General features: G+C 35.6%; 1 protein-coding gene across 1 annotated transcript in view; it reads right to left on the reverse strand.

Moving 5' to 3' along the window:
* The window catches only part of vipr2 (vasoactive intestinal peptide receptor 2), a 66,090-nt gene extending 49,516 nt beyond the window's left edge, over window positions 1-16,574 (reverse strand). Inside the window, exons 1-2 of the mRNA XM_056450942.1 lie at window positions 16,344-16,574; window positions 2,377-2,479 (exon numbers count right to left, since the gene is read on the reverse strand). Coding sequence (XP_056306917.1) covers window positions 2,377-2,479; window positions 16,344-16,400 — 160 coding nt within the window. The 5' untranslated portion in view covers window positions 16,401-16,574. The remainder of the gene's footprint in view (window positions 1-2,376; window positions 2,480-16,343) is intronic.
* Between the last annotated feature and the right edge of the window lie 482 nt (window positions 16,575-17,056).

The raw sequence follows: 17,056 nt of genomic DNA on the forward strand, positions 1-17,056 counted from the left end.
TCCTGATTTTGTAGATGCAGAACAACGGCAAACAAGCTTAGAAAAATAAAGAAAGGCTGTTTATGAATGAGTGCATACTGATTCTGGCAATTTCAGCTTTTTTGTGTGTGTGAACGCAGTTGTTTTACATTAAATTTGTTACATAAATAAACAAACGTTGAAGATAAACCCTCACAGTTATTGACCGCATGTTGTTATATTACAGTCGGCGAACAGAGAAAAGCAGAGGAAAAAGCAGGAGAAAATATTCAAATCTCATCAGAAACAAACATCAGTTACACTGAGTCATCACTAAAACATCTGGGTTGTTAAAAGCTTCAAAAAAAGATCTGAGAGCTCTCATCATAAAACCATGAGTATCTTTATAAGAAAAAAGAGAAATTTGTAGTCCCTTCTGCTTCTGTTTTCATTAAAAGTTTGAATAGTTTTATATTTCAGCTTTAATTTTAGCTAAAGTGTCAGTAATTTTGCTGTGTAGGCTCATTCTGAAAACGTATCCCTGTATACCTTTCTGGAGATTGCGAAATACATGCCACTAGGTACGTTTTTTTTAGGTTGTTTTCGCGAATCCACCAGAGGCCACTGTTTTACGCTTTTTGAGATCTCAAATTTCTCTTGCGAGTGCCATTCGCCCCTTCTGTTCTCACGTAAATCCACAAGAGGTCGCTGTCTGACTGACTGACTGACTGACAGACTGACCAACGGACCGATAACCCTCATAGCAAGAATGTCACTAGTCACTTATTCAGCAATATTCTCTTCATAGTTATTCATAATTTGCATTCACCATTATCAAGCAAGGGAGTTCTTGAAATCTACAGTATCTGAGCTCAAACTCCCCTGCAATGGGAGGGAGCCCCGGGCTCGAAGATCTCATGAGCTCAGGGCTCTCTCCCAGGACAGCATGCCAAACAAGCTTTATAATCGATCATCAGCTAAGGGTGAAGTCTTTAAAACAATATTTATATAGTTTTTATTGATTTGTAAGTTTTAAAAAAGGAATTTAACTAAAAATACAATGTGATTGCCAAATTAATTCGCATTTTTTTTCAGACTGGAAATACCTATTTCTGAATTAATTGACATTAATTCAGGTCAGTTGGTTTAAATTGCAATATTATTACTTTTGCTTTTATTACTGCTTTTACAGTAGTTTATTTTTTTAAAATACAGTCTTGGATACTTATTTAACTGTTAGATTAAGTTTAAAATAAGAGAATCAACTGAGAGACACAAAGTTCTTCTAAAGAACAGCTGTCCTCCAGATGTGGGTCATGTCCAATTCAGACAATATAAGTATCATGTTTAACATTGACCTTAAAAGCTGAAGCCAAAGCGACTCAACCTCTATGAGCCAACAGTACATGTGATTCTGAATCTGCCAGAGCAACACTGAACAGAAACAATGAGACACTCACTGATTATGCAGGACAAACACAGTGCCGAGAGCTCAGAGCTCAAGTTTTTTACTATACACTTTTTTCCCAATTGTTTAAATGCATGACATAATAAGGTTGTGCTACAGGGCAGCACAATGGATCAGTGGTTAGCACTGTCGCCTCACAACAAGAAGCTAGCTGGTTCGAGTCCCGGCTGGATCAGTTGGCATTTCTGTGTGGAGTTTGCATGTTCTCCTCATGTTGGCGTAGGTTTTCTCCGGGTGCTCTGGTTTCCCCCACAGTCCAAAGATGTGCGCTATAGGTGAATTGAATAGATTAAATTGCATGTAGTGAGTGTGTGAATGTGTGTATGGGTGTTTCCCAATACTAGGTTGCGGCTGGAAGGGCATCTGCTGTGTAAAACGTATGCTGGATTAGTTAATGGTTCATTCTGCTGTGGTGACTTCTGAAATAGAGACTAAGCCCAAGGAAAATGAATGAGGTTGCGTTACAAATAATTCAAATATGTGTGTGTAAACTGATTGAGAGGTATGTTTGGCTATGTGCTTTACTTTCACCAATCATGAAAATAACATGGTCTGTTTCAATGTGACGTTCAGTGTGGCTCTTTTGAGATAAATGTCCCTTTTTAATTTAACTCCTGTAATATTGCTGCAGAAAGACTCAATTTGAGTTTTATTCATGGTCTGCTGAAAGTCATTTGTTAACTCTAATAAGTTTCTTTATAATACTGGATGGATGAATAGTGAGGAGAATAATACCAGCTCATTGTGCGCTGTTTTTTTAAACAGACTTTATGGAAGTTATTCTGAAAACTCACACGAACATAATGGGGTGTAGGAAGAAGGTGGATAATGTTTGTAGGGAATGAGATTGCCTAGTGAATGTCACTTTAACACACTATACATAACAGATGTTGTAAGTGGACTTAGAGGAAGATGTAACATGCATACACACACACACATTAATGCTTTACCTTCAGTGTGCAGAAGAGGCTCGTCTGCTAGATTGCCCAAACATTCCTTCTCTGCCATCTGCAGCTCATACAGAAACTGACAGTTTGGATGTCTCCCGCTGACCTTCAGGGGTAAGAAAAGAAAATCAGCCGTCGTATGATCTCAGTCTTACTGCCTTAAAATGATAGCACAGAGTCACTGACACTAAAATAGCTGACTTACATAACAACTAATTTAACTTACATTTGTAAGTACATTTCATAAATAACTGCAAACAAATGGCAATGTAACAATATTTTGTTACATGTACATATTTTAATAACAGTTTTACAGTCCATGACTGTAGTCTATATTTACAGTATATTTTACTTTATTATTATACATTCTATTTTCTTTTTAATTTTAATAATTTTGTTTTTTGTAGTGTAGATTTTGTAGTGTTTTTATCTTTTTTTGTACCCAGAAATCAGTTTTGTGTTTAATAGACAGCTTGGCTAAAACAAGGCTATACATGAGCTGTCAGTGAAAATCTAATAGACATCTATGAATAGCCCAAAACTAAACTAGTTGTCAAACAGACAGATTAGACAGACTTTATATGTGTAGTTATTTATTTCTGTTTATTTGACAACTAGACTAGTTTTGGTCTATTTTTAGATTATCTATTAGATTTTCACTGACAGCCCAAATTTAGCCTTGTTTTAGCCAAGACGACTATGTTTAGATGTCTATTAGACATCTATTAAAAACAAAAAAAAATGCTCACTGGGTAATTTAGTCAAAATCATGATTCAGCAAAAGCTGCTAGTCATGCTCATCTTGTCAGGAAAGCACAGCTCTGTGATCAGTAGTAAATCAGAAGGTGCTCTCGTGTAGAAACTGCATATACAAATAATATATACAGAGGTGGCGCAAACAACATTGAAATATTTAAATGTTGAGGAGACACCTCACTGGCTGCTGAGGCGTCGGCAATGAATCACCTGTGCTATGCACATCAGATGACGGAACTTTGTGTGTATATATAATAACTTTCTTTTTCAAATGTAAATAAAATGATGTCTCTTGTACATCGTCTTATTATCTTCTTGGAAAAGTCTGAATAATTTTCTGTAAAAAAAAAAAAAAAAACTTGCTCATTCATTAATTTTTTTTCGGCTTAGTCCCTTTATTAATCTGGGGTCACCACAGCGGAATAAACCACCAACTTATCCAGCACGTTTTTTACGCAGTGGATGCCCCTCCAGCCGCAACCCATCTCTGGGAAACATTCACACACACACTTATTCACACTCATCCACTACGGACAATTTTGCCTACCCAATTCACCTGTACTGCATGTTTTTGGACTGTGGGGGAAACTGAAGCACCCGGTGGAAACCCACGCGAATGCAGGGAGAACATGCAAACTCCACACAGAAACGCCAACTGACCCAGCCAAGGCTCGAACCAGCGACCTTCTTGCTGTGAGGCGACAGCACTACCAACTGCGCCACCAAAAAAACTTGCTTTGTTGTATAATTTGTTATATAAAAATGTATTATATGTTAAAAAAATTAAAGGCTTTTTTTATGTTAACATTTTTATTTCAGTTTTAGAAATTTAAGCAAATGTTGCCTTGAAAATTGGTTCTACCTTAAATATAAACATATATTTGATTTTATTTTAGTTAAGTTTCAATGGTTATTGTTATAAGCACATACCTTCACCTGAACTACAGTTATGTCACATAGTGAACTACAAATCCTGCCATGCACCTCACCTGTTTCTGTTTGACACTGAGTACACACACACAGCGAGAGAATCATTATGAACTGATTACATAGACTATAAATACACTTGTCTTGTAAACTGTTTGGTGAACTTTACGACACTTTTTTCCTTGCCTTGTTTAAACTTGCTTGTCTGCTAGTTTATGTTGCTTGCCCCCGGAACTGACCTTTTGTCTGTTAATGACTACACTATGGATTCCACTGCATGTGCCCGTTTTCTCCTATTCTGACCATTGTTTGTATGACAACTCTCTTGAATAAACCTGCATTTGGATCCAGAACTCCATTGTCAGCGTCCATCACATAACAGTTTTAATTTCAGTGAAGTATAAGGACCTAATAATAGAATTAAAACATATTGATAGGCATGCATCCTGTAGCTTGAGGATCTACATAAACATCATAAGGTTTATCACCACCAAAGGCAGCAGTTACTACTGTATATCAGAGAGCTGCTAACTCGGTTGCGATGGCTTCCTGGTGACATCATCTGAAGTGACTGACCAACACTCAAAGCTGCTGTGATCAAAGAGTTGCCACAAAGCCTGTTCTAGCAATAGACTAAAAATCCTCTATTATAAGAACTGTAATGATATCAAGGGAATTAACCAGTCACATGAAGCCTGCAGTTGAAGATCTCAGATGGTGTTTAGTCATGGACTGTTTAAAGAATGTGTGGGAAAAATATTAAAGTTTTAGTATTTCAGATAGACGCTCTCTATCTGACACCAAAGACAGTAAAGTCCCACCACGTATTGAGTTAAAGATTTCATTGATAGTGTTTAGTCTTGGATTGTTTAAAGACTGTGTTGAAAATATTGCTTCAAAGTAACTGACATCACAAGAGTTTGACATCTGAAATTAGAATTATTTTTTTAAAATACAAAAATTTGACGGTGGCGCAGTGGGTAGCATGATCGCCTCACAGCAAGAAGGTCGCTGGTTCAGTTGGCCACAGTTGGGCCAGTTGGCATTTCTGTGTGGAGTTTGCATGTTCTCCTCATGTTCGCGTGGGTTTCCTCTGGGTGCTCTGATTTCCCCCACAGTCCAATGACATGTGGTATAGGTGAATAAGCTAAATTGCATGTAGTGTATGAGTGTTTGTGTGAATTGAATGCAAGAGTGTATGGGTGTTTCCCAGTGTTGGGTTGCAGCTGGAAAGGCATCCGCTGCTTAAAACATATGCTGGATAAGTTGGCAGTTCATTCCACTGTGGCGACCCCTGATTAATAAAGGGACTAAGCCGAAAAGAAGATGAATGAATGAATGAATGAATGAATGAATGAATGAATGAACAGTGTTTCTTTGTTTTATTGCTGAGCTACAAAAAAAGCCAACTGAAATTAAATGCTGTAAATAATCAGAGTATTTTCCGTCCATTCCATTTCCATTATTAAGCAAAAAAGAAAAACTAAGAAAACAGATGTTCCAGATGTGCACTTTACCCTATATAAATATTTTGTGAGCAAAAGAAAAAATGAAAAATGGCTGTTTTCTTAGTTGTCCTTTTTTTGTTTGAAAACGGATATTGAATGGACGGAATATACTTTAAAATGGACTTTAGATAGACTTTTAAAATGTAAATACTGTCACTTGACGTATAAAGGACACTGCACAAGACATCTGCGACAAAATCAAGGCAAAGGCAGAAACAGCTTAAATTCAGCACTGAACTCCATTGTGTTATAAATGTGATTGTTTCTGTTTTTACTGTAAGAAGTCCATTATAAAAGGTTCAAAATGATACTGCCTTAGTTTAAAGCAACGTTTTCTAGCTATTTTTAAATATCACTGAATAAATTAATAAATTAGCAAATTTAATATACATGGTTTGGTATATATATTTGGCCCACAGTCCTCAATTAAGTTTGCTTTTGGCCTTTTATAGGAAAATCTTTTGGCACCCCTGTCTGTGAGTTAGTGTGTGTAAAGAGTTTAGACATCTTTTTGAACAAATTTAATGCTCCCAAACACTGCTGCATTTATAAAGTGCCCATGTCTTGAGGTTGTTGCTTTCTAATTTGATTCGACAGGAATCACAGGACTAATTTTTCCACTCAGCCAATCCCCATAGACATAAAATAAAGTAGTGACTGCAGGTTGAAGGAAAATAATGGAGTAAAAGTACTAAAATTACAAAAAAAAACTAAAAAAAGCACTAAAATGTACTCAAGGGAAAGTAAAAGAACACATTTTTAAAAACTACTTAGTAAATTACAATTCCTAAGAAAAACTACTCACAGAAATTTAAGTATTTGTAATTTGTTAGTTTAAACCACTGCAAAATCTTCGGTTAAAGATGGTGTTTAGTCATTTTGGGGAAAATTGTTAGCATTCTGTTTGACATCAAAAAAGATCAGGAATGAATTGGAATGAATAAAGAATGTTTAAAATCCAGATGTTTAAAATGCAAGATGTGCTGTGTTCTAGTCATTTGGCTTTGGGTTTTTCCAAGCAAACATCACAGAGACAAATCAGCCCCAGATCAGAAAAGGACATAAGCCAACACTTAAATTCTGTCATTGCTCGTCTCTTTCAAAAAAATCTCCAGCTAAATTGTTGGTGAGAGAAGCCCTTCTCACTTTCTTCTCTATATATATCACAGACAGCCACACACACTAATAATATGAATGATTCTATCAGGATTATTCTGGATCATTACTGTCAGAGCGAACTCACGCTGGCTGAGATTAACTCAGGCTGAGAGCAATCACAGCCAAGTCCAAAACAGATCTGACATTCTCACTGTTTTTTTGTAGCTTACACTTGAGAGAGCGAATATGAACTCGGTGTGTGGATTACCCGAACTTTGAATACAAATTTGCCTAAAAAATATCACATGCTTCAAGAGTTTTTCACATTTTAATGACATTTGTGAGAAGAGCGCATCGCATGTATCGGTGCTGATAGTCTGCTGTCCCGGTTTAGCAGACAGCAGCCGGTCGCACGGCTCATATCTGACTCATCCTTCTGCTTCATGGGAATTGACACATTTTTCAAAAATGATTTGTTGGGAAACGGAATCGCGGCTTTGTAGATGAAAGGGGAGCATCTGGTGCAATAAACATGTAAAACAGCTCCACCTGAGATTGCTGCTTTTCTAAAAGTAAACTAAGTGACAGGGATGCAAATGTCAAAATGAGACGACTGTTTCAGATGATGAGATAAATGACACTTATCGGGGCTTTAAGGCACGAGTGAAGAAAATAATTCCAGCTTTCATCTTGAAAGGTCATTTTAAATACCGTATAGGCAAGACTTTGAGTTTTGAGTTTTACATTCACAGTTTAAAGAGCCCCTATTATAAGTTTTTGAAAATTTCCTTACATGCAGAATGGAACACAGCTAAGGGAATGAAAACATCCAGCTGAGGTTTACATCTGAAAGTGCTCTGTGTTTAAAACTTTTGATTCTCAAATGAACCAGATACTTTTTTCTCCAGAACACAACCTGTAAGTGTGATTAAAATGGTTGCCTACTTGTTTTCTGTAAGTGTGCTGTATGTTTTTGACTCTTCTAAATCATAAAACTACCATAATATGTTTGCAGATATTTAAGAAACATGCCAAGTGAACATACTTGTTTATCTGTAAAACAATGCTGAAGTCAGATATTCTGCTTTGAAAATGTCTGTTGCGTGCCGGAACGCTGTCTTTGTTTTGGTCTATTTAATCCACCCAATGCCAGTTTAGTTTTAGCTCTTCGGGTTGCCTTTTGGAGAAACTGCGTATTTCATTCAATTATTCAGGAAGGCTCTCAAAGCAAGCACCTGTGACTTAAATGTGACCTCCGGTGGACAGTAGCAGACTCCAAAATAAGACGCAAATTCAGAGTTCCACATGAGGTTATTATTTAGCAAATAATATTAATATTACAAATGTAAACATTAGGTGAGCAGATTACATTGTAACCCACCTAACAACACGCTACGTGATGAAATTTGCAGTGATAGTCAATTTGGATGTTTGCACCAGACGAAATTTAAATACAGCCATTCAGAAGCACAGAATATGCACTCACTTATGAAATGGTAAGGTCTATAATCCAATTGATACATATTGAAACTCTTTAACATTAATAAACGTAGATGCTGAATGGTTTTAAGTCACAGTTCTAAAGCTCAATTTCAAACAGTTTATTTTATTTTCAAGATCTGCTGCTGCTTTCAGTATATGGTAATAAATGTCAAGTAAAATGGCACTCAAACTCACATTATTAGCATTAAACACTCAATAAAGTACATGCGGTGCACCTGAGGTGATCATTGTCAGTTTTTTGTGGTTCAGCTGTGAGAAATAGAAGCCATCTCTAAAATATAAATTTGAGGTGTTGGTTAGAACAAAAAATCCTTTTAATATGGAGTATATTCCTTCTATCGCATGCTGTTGCTTTTATTTAGAACACGACTTAAACCAGCCTTTAAGCTCGAGACTCGCTCCTGTTGGTCATCTGCAGGTTTCTTGCGTTTGTTTTGATCCAGGAATACAATACCTATTTCAACCACTGGGTGTCAAACTTCCATACTGCACCTTTAAATTGTTTGTTGTAATCGCTCTACGTTGCTTGTACTGTGTCTCTGGTTAAATGCTTATTGGGCTATAAACATCACGCCTACAGTAAAAGCATGTGGAAAACACAATTTGTGCGGACTCCTTCAATGATTTAAATGCAATTCTGAGTTCGCTTCCCCTGGTGTCGGTCATTGCTATTCCACCTTCAGTTGTTCTTACACAGACTAGTAAAAACACTGCTTTTGCTTTCATTTCATTGGTTTTAACCACGCCAAACAAAATGCACCTCCATCGAGCTCATGCGTGCCTTGACCAATGTTCAGAATAGTTCAACATTTTCTGCTGGCTTGATTAATATTGAATGTATATTGTTGTATTTTGGGGGGGATTTGGTTAAGAATAGAGAAATATGCTGGTGTTTAGCTGCATTGCTTTAATGATTTTCTGCATTGGGCTCATGTATACTCTGTACTCTGGCTGCTTGTTGCTTCAACACTGTTGATAAGCCGTGGTGGTTTCCTTTCCGCCATGTGCAGAACACAGTTAACTGATCACAACAGACTAGGTAATCGGACAAATCACCACAGATTAGCATCACACAAAGATGGGTTCTTGAACAAATGAATCGCTGAACAAATCATATGTTAGTCATTGGAATAATTGGGTAAATGCATAATATAAGACAATAAAAGTGTTATTGGACCTGCATGCAGAGCAGCCTGTTGTTGGAGAACCCTAAATCCAAATTATGGCCTTTTATATTGCAAAATAGGGGCTCTTTAAGCTAAGAACATTTCACACAAAAAATGAAGACTCATTATTTACTCACCCTTCAAACCTTTATGAGATTCTAGTTTTTGTTGAACACTAAAGAAGATATTTTGAAGAAATCTAAAAGCCTGTAAGTGCTAACTTCCACAGTAGAAAAAATCGATTATGTTTAGAAATGTGCTGAAAAAGTTATTCTCGCTGTTAAACAGAAATTTTTGGTAAAAAATAAACAGGGGGGGGCTAATAATTCTGACTTCAACTGTATATCACAGAATAACAAAGTATTGTGCAGCCCCACTTGAGCGTATTTATATATACAGTTGAAGTCAGAATTATTGCCCCCAACCCCGGGATTAATAGCCACCCTGTTTATTTTTTTCCCCAATTTCTGTTTAACGGCGAGAAGATTTTTTCAACACATTTCTAAACATAATAGTTTTAATATCTCATTTCTAATAACTGATTTATTTTATCTTTGCCATGATGACAGTACAAAATATTTGACTAGATATTATTCAAGACACTTTTAGACAGCTTAAACTGACATTTAAAGGCTTGACTAGGTTAATTAGGTTCACTAGGCAGGTTAGGGTAATTAGGCAAGTTAGTGTATAATGATGGTTTGTTCTGTACTGTAGATTATCGAAAAAAATATAGCTTAAAGAGGCTAATAATTTTGACCTTAAAATGACTTTTAAAAAATGTAAAACTGCTTTTATTCTAACCTAAATAAAACAAATAAGACTTTCTCCAGAAGAAAAAATATTATCAGACATACTGTGAAAATGTCCTTGCTATGTTAAACATCGTTTGAGAAATATTTAAAAAGAAAAATAAATTCAAAGGGCGGCTAATAATTCTGACTTCAACTGTACATAATAAAAATACACAGTATAGACACTTAAATTACATCAGAACAAACTTTAACTTTGGATGCAAATAATATTTGCTGAGCACTAAATATTACAAAAGAATCTGCAAAGTGTAATTAAAGTAAGAAAGCAAAAAACACACCCCAGTAAATAATATAAATACAAACTGTTAAGAGCATTTATCCAGTGCATTTTCATCTTTAACCAAAGCTGATCTTTAACTTCAGTGTCAGTAAAGTCATCTAATCCTGTTTGAAATATCATTCTGTGTCCGGCTGTATACAGCTGTTCATGTGTGACAGATTCCTGCTCGCTCATGTTTAAACCCCACTGGAGTCACCGCCACCACAAGCTCATTTCCACAAGTTTTTTAGGGATACAGATTTATCTGAAGGGTAGGAGAAAAATTTGCTTAAAATGAAATGCGGCTGTAGACAGTATATTGCATTGAAACCATTGACAATGACAAACGGCAACAGAAATAGCATGTGATTAAATTGAATTGTGGGTGTTGGGCAATAAAACACGTTAAAACATCACACACAAAATTGCTGCACTTCATTTTGTTGGTTCAACGCCTACCATTATGAACATCTTTTGCTGTCTCTTCTAGGATTTGACGATTTGTTTTTGAGCTACTATCTCTCTAGTCAAGAAGATTTAAGCAGCAAGAGGCGAATCTGGATTCTGGCGGTGCGATAGTGAACTGGGTCAGCTGGAAAGCATGAAACTTTGCAAATGTCATCATCTGACTATCTGAGAACGTGTGGTCTTGTGTTTATGCTGAAAAGCAGTTGTGCAACTGTTATCAGTCTGTAAGCCAACTTTCCATTTCTCACACTGCAGCATAAAGCATCTTTCTCAGTGTAATTAGACATTCATAATGAGATTAAGAACTGCAGTGTAAGGTCAAAAGAGTTCTAAGAGTTTGCTTTGTTGAAACAGTTGTACTCCACACAAAAAGCTGTTATGATTATCGTGAATAAAGTAGAAACTCTTTCATTTGCTCACCCTCATTTGATTCCAAACCAGTACAAGTTTTGTTCATCTTCGTAAAACAATTGAAGATATTTGTAATCAAAAGTTCTGTCACTAAAAAAAATATAATGAATTAAAATGTTCACAAAGACATAAATATAAATAAGTCCATATTAATCTAAAAGGTTCCTCCTTTTCCTTAATATCAGGGGTATCCAAACTCGGTCCCGGAGGGTCGGTGTCCTGCATATTTTAGTTCCAACCCCAATTAAACACACCTGAACCAGCCAATCAAGCTCTAGGTATAGAAACTTCTAGGGAGGTGTGTTGAAGGAAGCTGGAGCTAAACTATGCAGGACACCGGCCCTCCATATACAGATTATTGAAAGTTTAAAGCAATGTGTTTGCTACTTTTGTGCTATTCGTTCATTGAGATAATCCCCTTATGCTTTTCATCAATGAGTTCAAAATAATGAACTCATTCTCTCATTGACTGTGTAATTCATTGTGACAATCTTAATTTTAATTCAGCAATTTATGCTGAAAAAAGCAAATTAATTAAACTAAAAAGTAACTTGCATTACATTTTCATAAAAATTGCTCAAATTTTATTACATCTTTTTTAAAAGTAATGCGTTACTTTACTTGTTAATGGGTTACCCCCAATACTGGTCACAAATAGATTTAATATAAGCTTTTTACATATCACATATAACATTGATCAAACTAAATCATATCTGACTTATGCACAAAAAAACTCATTGGTTCATGTTGAAATTGTGCAATATGAATTCGTCACAAATAAATCAGTGCAAGTGGAAAATCACTTGAAATCAAAAACATCCCATGAGTAAACTTGAGCAAGTGCTCTGCATTCGTTATGAAGTCAACATAAGGATATCTGCTCGATTCAAATGGATTTTTCACCCCTTATTTTGAAAAAAATCTTCATTTGTGTTCTGAAGATGAGCATATAGTATTTATATTGGTAGTAAACAACATGAGGTTGATTGAATAACAATTTTTATTTAAAATAACCCTTTAAACCACAGGTCTCAAACTCAATTCCTAGAGGGACACAGCTCTGCACAGTTTTGCTCCAACCCTAATCAAACACAGTGGATCCAAATAATCAAGGTGATTCAACTAAACAAGAGCTGCTCCCCAAATGGCACACTGTAGACTATGCTCTTATCCACTACGTGCTCATGCACTTACACATTCAACAGCATAGTATATGTACATGTATGTAGTGCTGTCCCAAATGGAACACTAAGCTTTTTTTACTAAGCGGAAATTCAAACCGTTTCCCTGATGCCAAATTAGTGACATAAATGTCCAAACTACTGTACCAAATGATACCTGCCATGAGTATAACCACATTGTAACCACAATCGTAAGGCGGCAAAGTCACTCTCTTAGAAGAATTTTGCTTTCACAATCCAAAATATAATAAAGTAATCCAACATTAGTGACCAAAAGCTCTGCCCCTTCCGCAACGTAAGCAAAGCAGCAGTCGTTGTGTGCGTGAAGTGTCCAACATTCCACACTTCTTTTTACCAGCTGAATAAGTGCATCACCCGGGTAATTAAAGTGCACTTATTCTTTTTAGTTTTCAGCGTGAATGCACTACTTACACTATTTATACTACACACTATTAGTCTTGAACACACCAGGTGTGTCCCAAATTGCAGAATTATGCACTATTCTACGCCATTTGGTAGTATAAATAGCGACGCACTCAAGGGCCGCAGCTTTGCTCACGTAGCTTTCGGGCACTGATGTTGGATTGCTTTATTCATTTTGGATTGTGAAAACAACATTCTCCTATGAGAGTGATTATAGTGCCTCCTGATAGTGAATGCACTTATACTTATGACAGGTATCAATTGGTAGTTTGGTCTTTTATTTTATTAGTCTGGCAACCATCAAACGTCGTCAGGGAATCGGTTTAAATTTCTGCTTAGTAAAAAAACGTTAGTGTTCCATTTGGGACGACACTACATACATATACTATGCTGTTGAGTGTGTAAGTGCATACAGTAAGTACATAGTGTATAGTGTGCCATTTGGGATGCAGCTCTTGAACTGTGCAGAGCTGCGGCCCTCCAGGAATTGAGATTGAGGCATATGCTTTAAACAAAGGCTAAACTAACCCTTTAATGAATTTATTTAGTTACATATTTTTCTATTTGTCCTGTACTGAAGGTAGGATTTTTTTATTATTAAAAGAAAGAAGCCACTAAACCATGGTTTTCTAGCCCCACAAATGCCTGTCACAGAAATACAATACAACACAATACCACCAACTCCCAGGAGGACGAGGAGTAGCTAAATAAAAAATGACATTAAATGTTGCTGTATGAAATTGGTCCGGGATTGAATGGATTGAGCACAACCACACACAACTTCCTCCCGGGAGCTTTGATGGGATCTCTGTGTAATATGTCTTCAGTATCTGATGAAACCTTTTGATCCGCGGATTGAAAACCTAGTTTTAGGGACATTTGGGGGCAGGTATTGCATGAGCTCTACAAATCATTGGAAATTTAGAAAGTAGAAGAAAAATGCAGTTTGATCATAGATATAAAACAATTACACTGAAGCTCATTCTCAGCGCTAATCTATGACAAAGACTGAGTGGAAAACATCAAAGAAAGTAATCCCGGATTCAAATCCATACAGGAGACAGACCGAACAGATATATGATACAAATGGAAAATTCTGGAGTTTGCCTGTTACACGATGTTTCTATGCCTCTGGGGAGATGCAGCCATATGGACACTGAGAGTTGCACTTTAATTAAGGCCATAAAGAGATGCTCTGTGATCTAAAAGATAAGTAATTGAGTAATGGACTTTTGAATAGATAAGCTTTGGCTTATTTAAAACGAGATTAACAGCGGAGCTTGTAAACAATAGATTATATAAGTTTATTTATGGTGCATCGCTTTCCCTGCAGTCTCTAAAATATTTATCTTTGACCTTGGCTAAAAAAATCACATTTTTGATCAGTGACTTTTCCGCACACTGAAAAAGATTTTAATAAATTGTAGGATTAACAATGTAAAAAATCTCATGCAATTTATAATCTGCTCCGACAAAATGGTATGTTGAAAATTTCACTCTACGGTTCAACAAAATGTATTTTTATCTGCATTCATTTATTCATTGAAAACTGTATTACATAAGAAATATATTCTTAAATATTATATAAAAATTGTATATTTAGAAATCCCAATTACTGCCTTTTTTACTGTGCATAAAATTTGAGCATTATAAGAGTTTATAGGTTTTATAATTATAAAAGTGGGTAACACTTTAGTTTAGGTCAAAATTCATGCTATTACTGGCTTTTTACCTGCCTATTATTAAGATATTAACGGTTCATTAATAGTTATAAAGTATGATCTAATTCTACATTCCTAATCCTAAGCTATTAATAAACGGTTAATTACTAGTTTATTAAGCTAGTAGGGTAAGTTAACCCTTTACCTGCCTGCTCTACCAAATGGTTGATCATGTCTTGACTGTTTTAAATATTAACTGTTAAAGTCATTTTAAATAATGGTTTACACTACACAGAATTGTTGGTTTACAAAAAAATCCAACAAACATAACTACACTTGATTTTGGTTTTATTGTAAAAAAAAAAAAAAAAAAAAAGCATGTTAAATTAAATATTTTATGGCATAATTAAAAAAATAAAGATGATTTAGTATTCAAAAATGTTTTATTTTAATTATTTTTTTAAAGAAATTGGTCTTACATTTCATACTTTCTGATTTTTCATAGCATGTGTATTAATTTTGGTACTTTTACCATAAGCCGACATATCAACCTCTACCAAATGGTTGATATTTTAGAAATTATAGGATGTGTTGAAAAAAATGCATTTAGTCTGCTAACTAGCAGAGTTAAGAAATGCAATACTAAAATTGTTTTGTTGGTGGGGCAGTTAAAGGGTTAATGGTTTGTTAATACTGTGAAATGTGAAAACTAAAGTGTTAAGTGCATTAGATTAAGTTAAGTCATTTTTTTAGCAAGACTGAATACAGTTCTTCTCAAAGATCAATACATTTTTTAACAATAATTGTCAATTTGCTGCATTAATAACATTTTCATGGTTGGAAATTAAGCACTTGAAAGGTAGACAATGGTTCCTTAACTATTTTTACTCGAGAAATACTTCTAGTAAATAAATTTATGTGCACAAACCTTAAAAAGTTTACAGAAAACACAAATTTAGTGCTCAAGAGTCAAGGAAAATATATAATTCAATATGTGACTATGCCTTATTAGCTATGAGTGCTGCAATGGATACATATACTGTAGACACAGTGTAGCATGACATTTAAACAGCCTCATTTAAGCTTCTTAAGAGATAAACAACTTACAAAGGACAAGATAATTCTAGAAACAGAAAAATATCAAATGTAGACAGTGAGGTTTTGTTCTGATAACTGCCTTTGACATGGTTTCCATCTACTTCGAGCTGGTCATTATGGTCAGTTTGGATGGTCCAAGCAGATCTCAGTGAAGGGCTGGTAGACAACCTTGTACCAATACAATATAATATACAATACAATGAAACAAGCTATGACTATCTAGATAGGACATATGAGGATTTGCGTTGATTAAATTGTAATTCTACTATTTTTGACAAATATTCAATCAAAATTTTAAATTGCGTCAACAAACACAATAAACAGATTTTAAAAACCGATTAAATACATTAGCTTTTAATATCATAAAATTCGGGACCACTTCACATGACCCCAAGTTCAAGGTAACATTTATTGTTGATATAAGTATCAACGATTTAGGTTTTACCACATTCCCGAGTCACTTAGCAGTTTTTGCTAAAATATGCCATGTGGTCAATTTACTATCATTTGTATTGTCAAGAGATATGAACTGTGTAAACAACATACAAAACCACAACTAGAGAAAACTTGCGGCTATTATGGCTAAACTGTTCCTTAAAAATCTCCTATTTACCTAAATACAACATAGAGAGAGTTAAAAAGCGCACACCTGAGGCTCAAGAACTCATAACTACCGGTGCAGGGTTAGTTACTTACCGAGTGCGCATGCCAAACTATAAAAAGAACCAAACAGTTGACGAGGTTCATGTTCATTTCCCGCTGCTTTCATAAATAATATCTCGTAATTTTAAGTTCCAGTCAGTCCTCTGCATCAGGAAAGAGAAGTCATGCCGGAGGACAAAAGAAAACACAGCACTTGTATCAAGACGTCCGGTGAAAACACTTCTGAGCGCGCAAAAATTCATGTGCGGTTTGCAGTACAGTAAGGTTGAGCGCGCGCTGAGGGGAGGCTGTTGATTCCGTTCCTCCTCCTCTGGAGCATCAGATGCGCCTTATGCACACATCATACACACTGCCAGCACTTGGACAGATATTAAACTGGAATTCATCATCTGCTTTGAGGTCACTCAAATCGGGGTTATCTTGCTGATTATGGGCTAAACAGGGCTAGTTGTAACACTTTTAAAAGCGATTGAACATGGAAAAACATGGAGGTCATTGAACACATTGATCATTTGAGACATCATGCTCCAGTTTAAGTTGTCCCAATAGAGGCTGTGCCTTTATAGGCTTTTCAGCTACATTTAAACCAACTACTGAAGCATTTAAACAGTAAATCTATTAGATACTATATTTTAATATGTTCTATTGCAGGTAGGTAGGTAGGTAGGTACTGTATGTAGGTAGGTTGGTAGGTAGGTAGGTAGATAGATAGATAGATAGATAGATAGATAGATAGATAGATAGAT

Source organism: Danio aesculapii, chromosome 24 (assembly GCF_903798145.1).
Source record: "Danio aesculapii chromosome 24, fDanAes4.1, whole genome shotgun sequence".
NCBI lineage: Eukaryota > Metazoa > Chordata > Actinopteri > Cypriniformes > Danionidae > Danio > Danio aesculapii.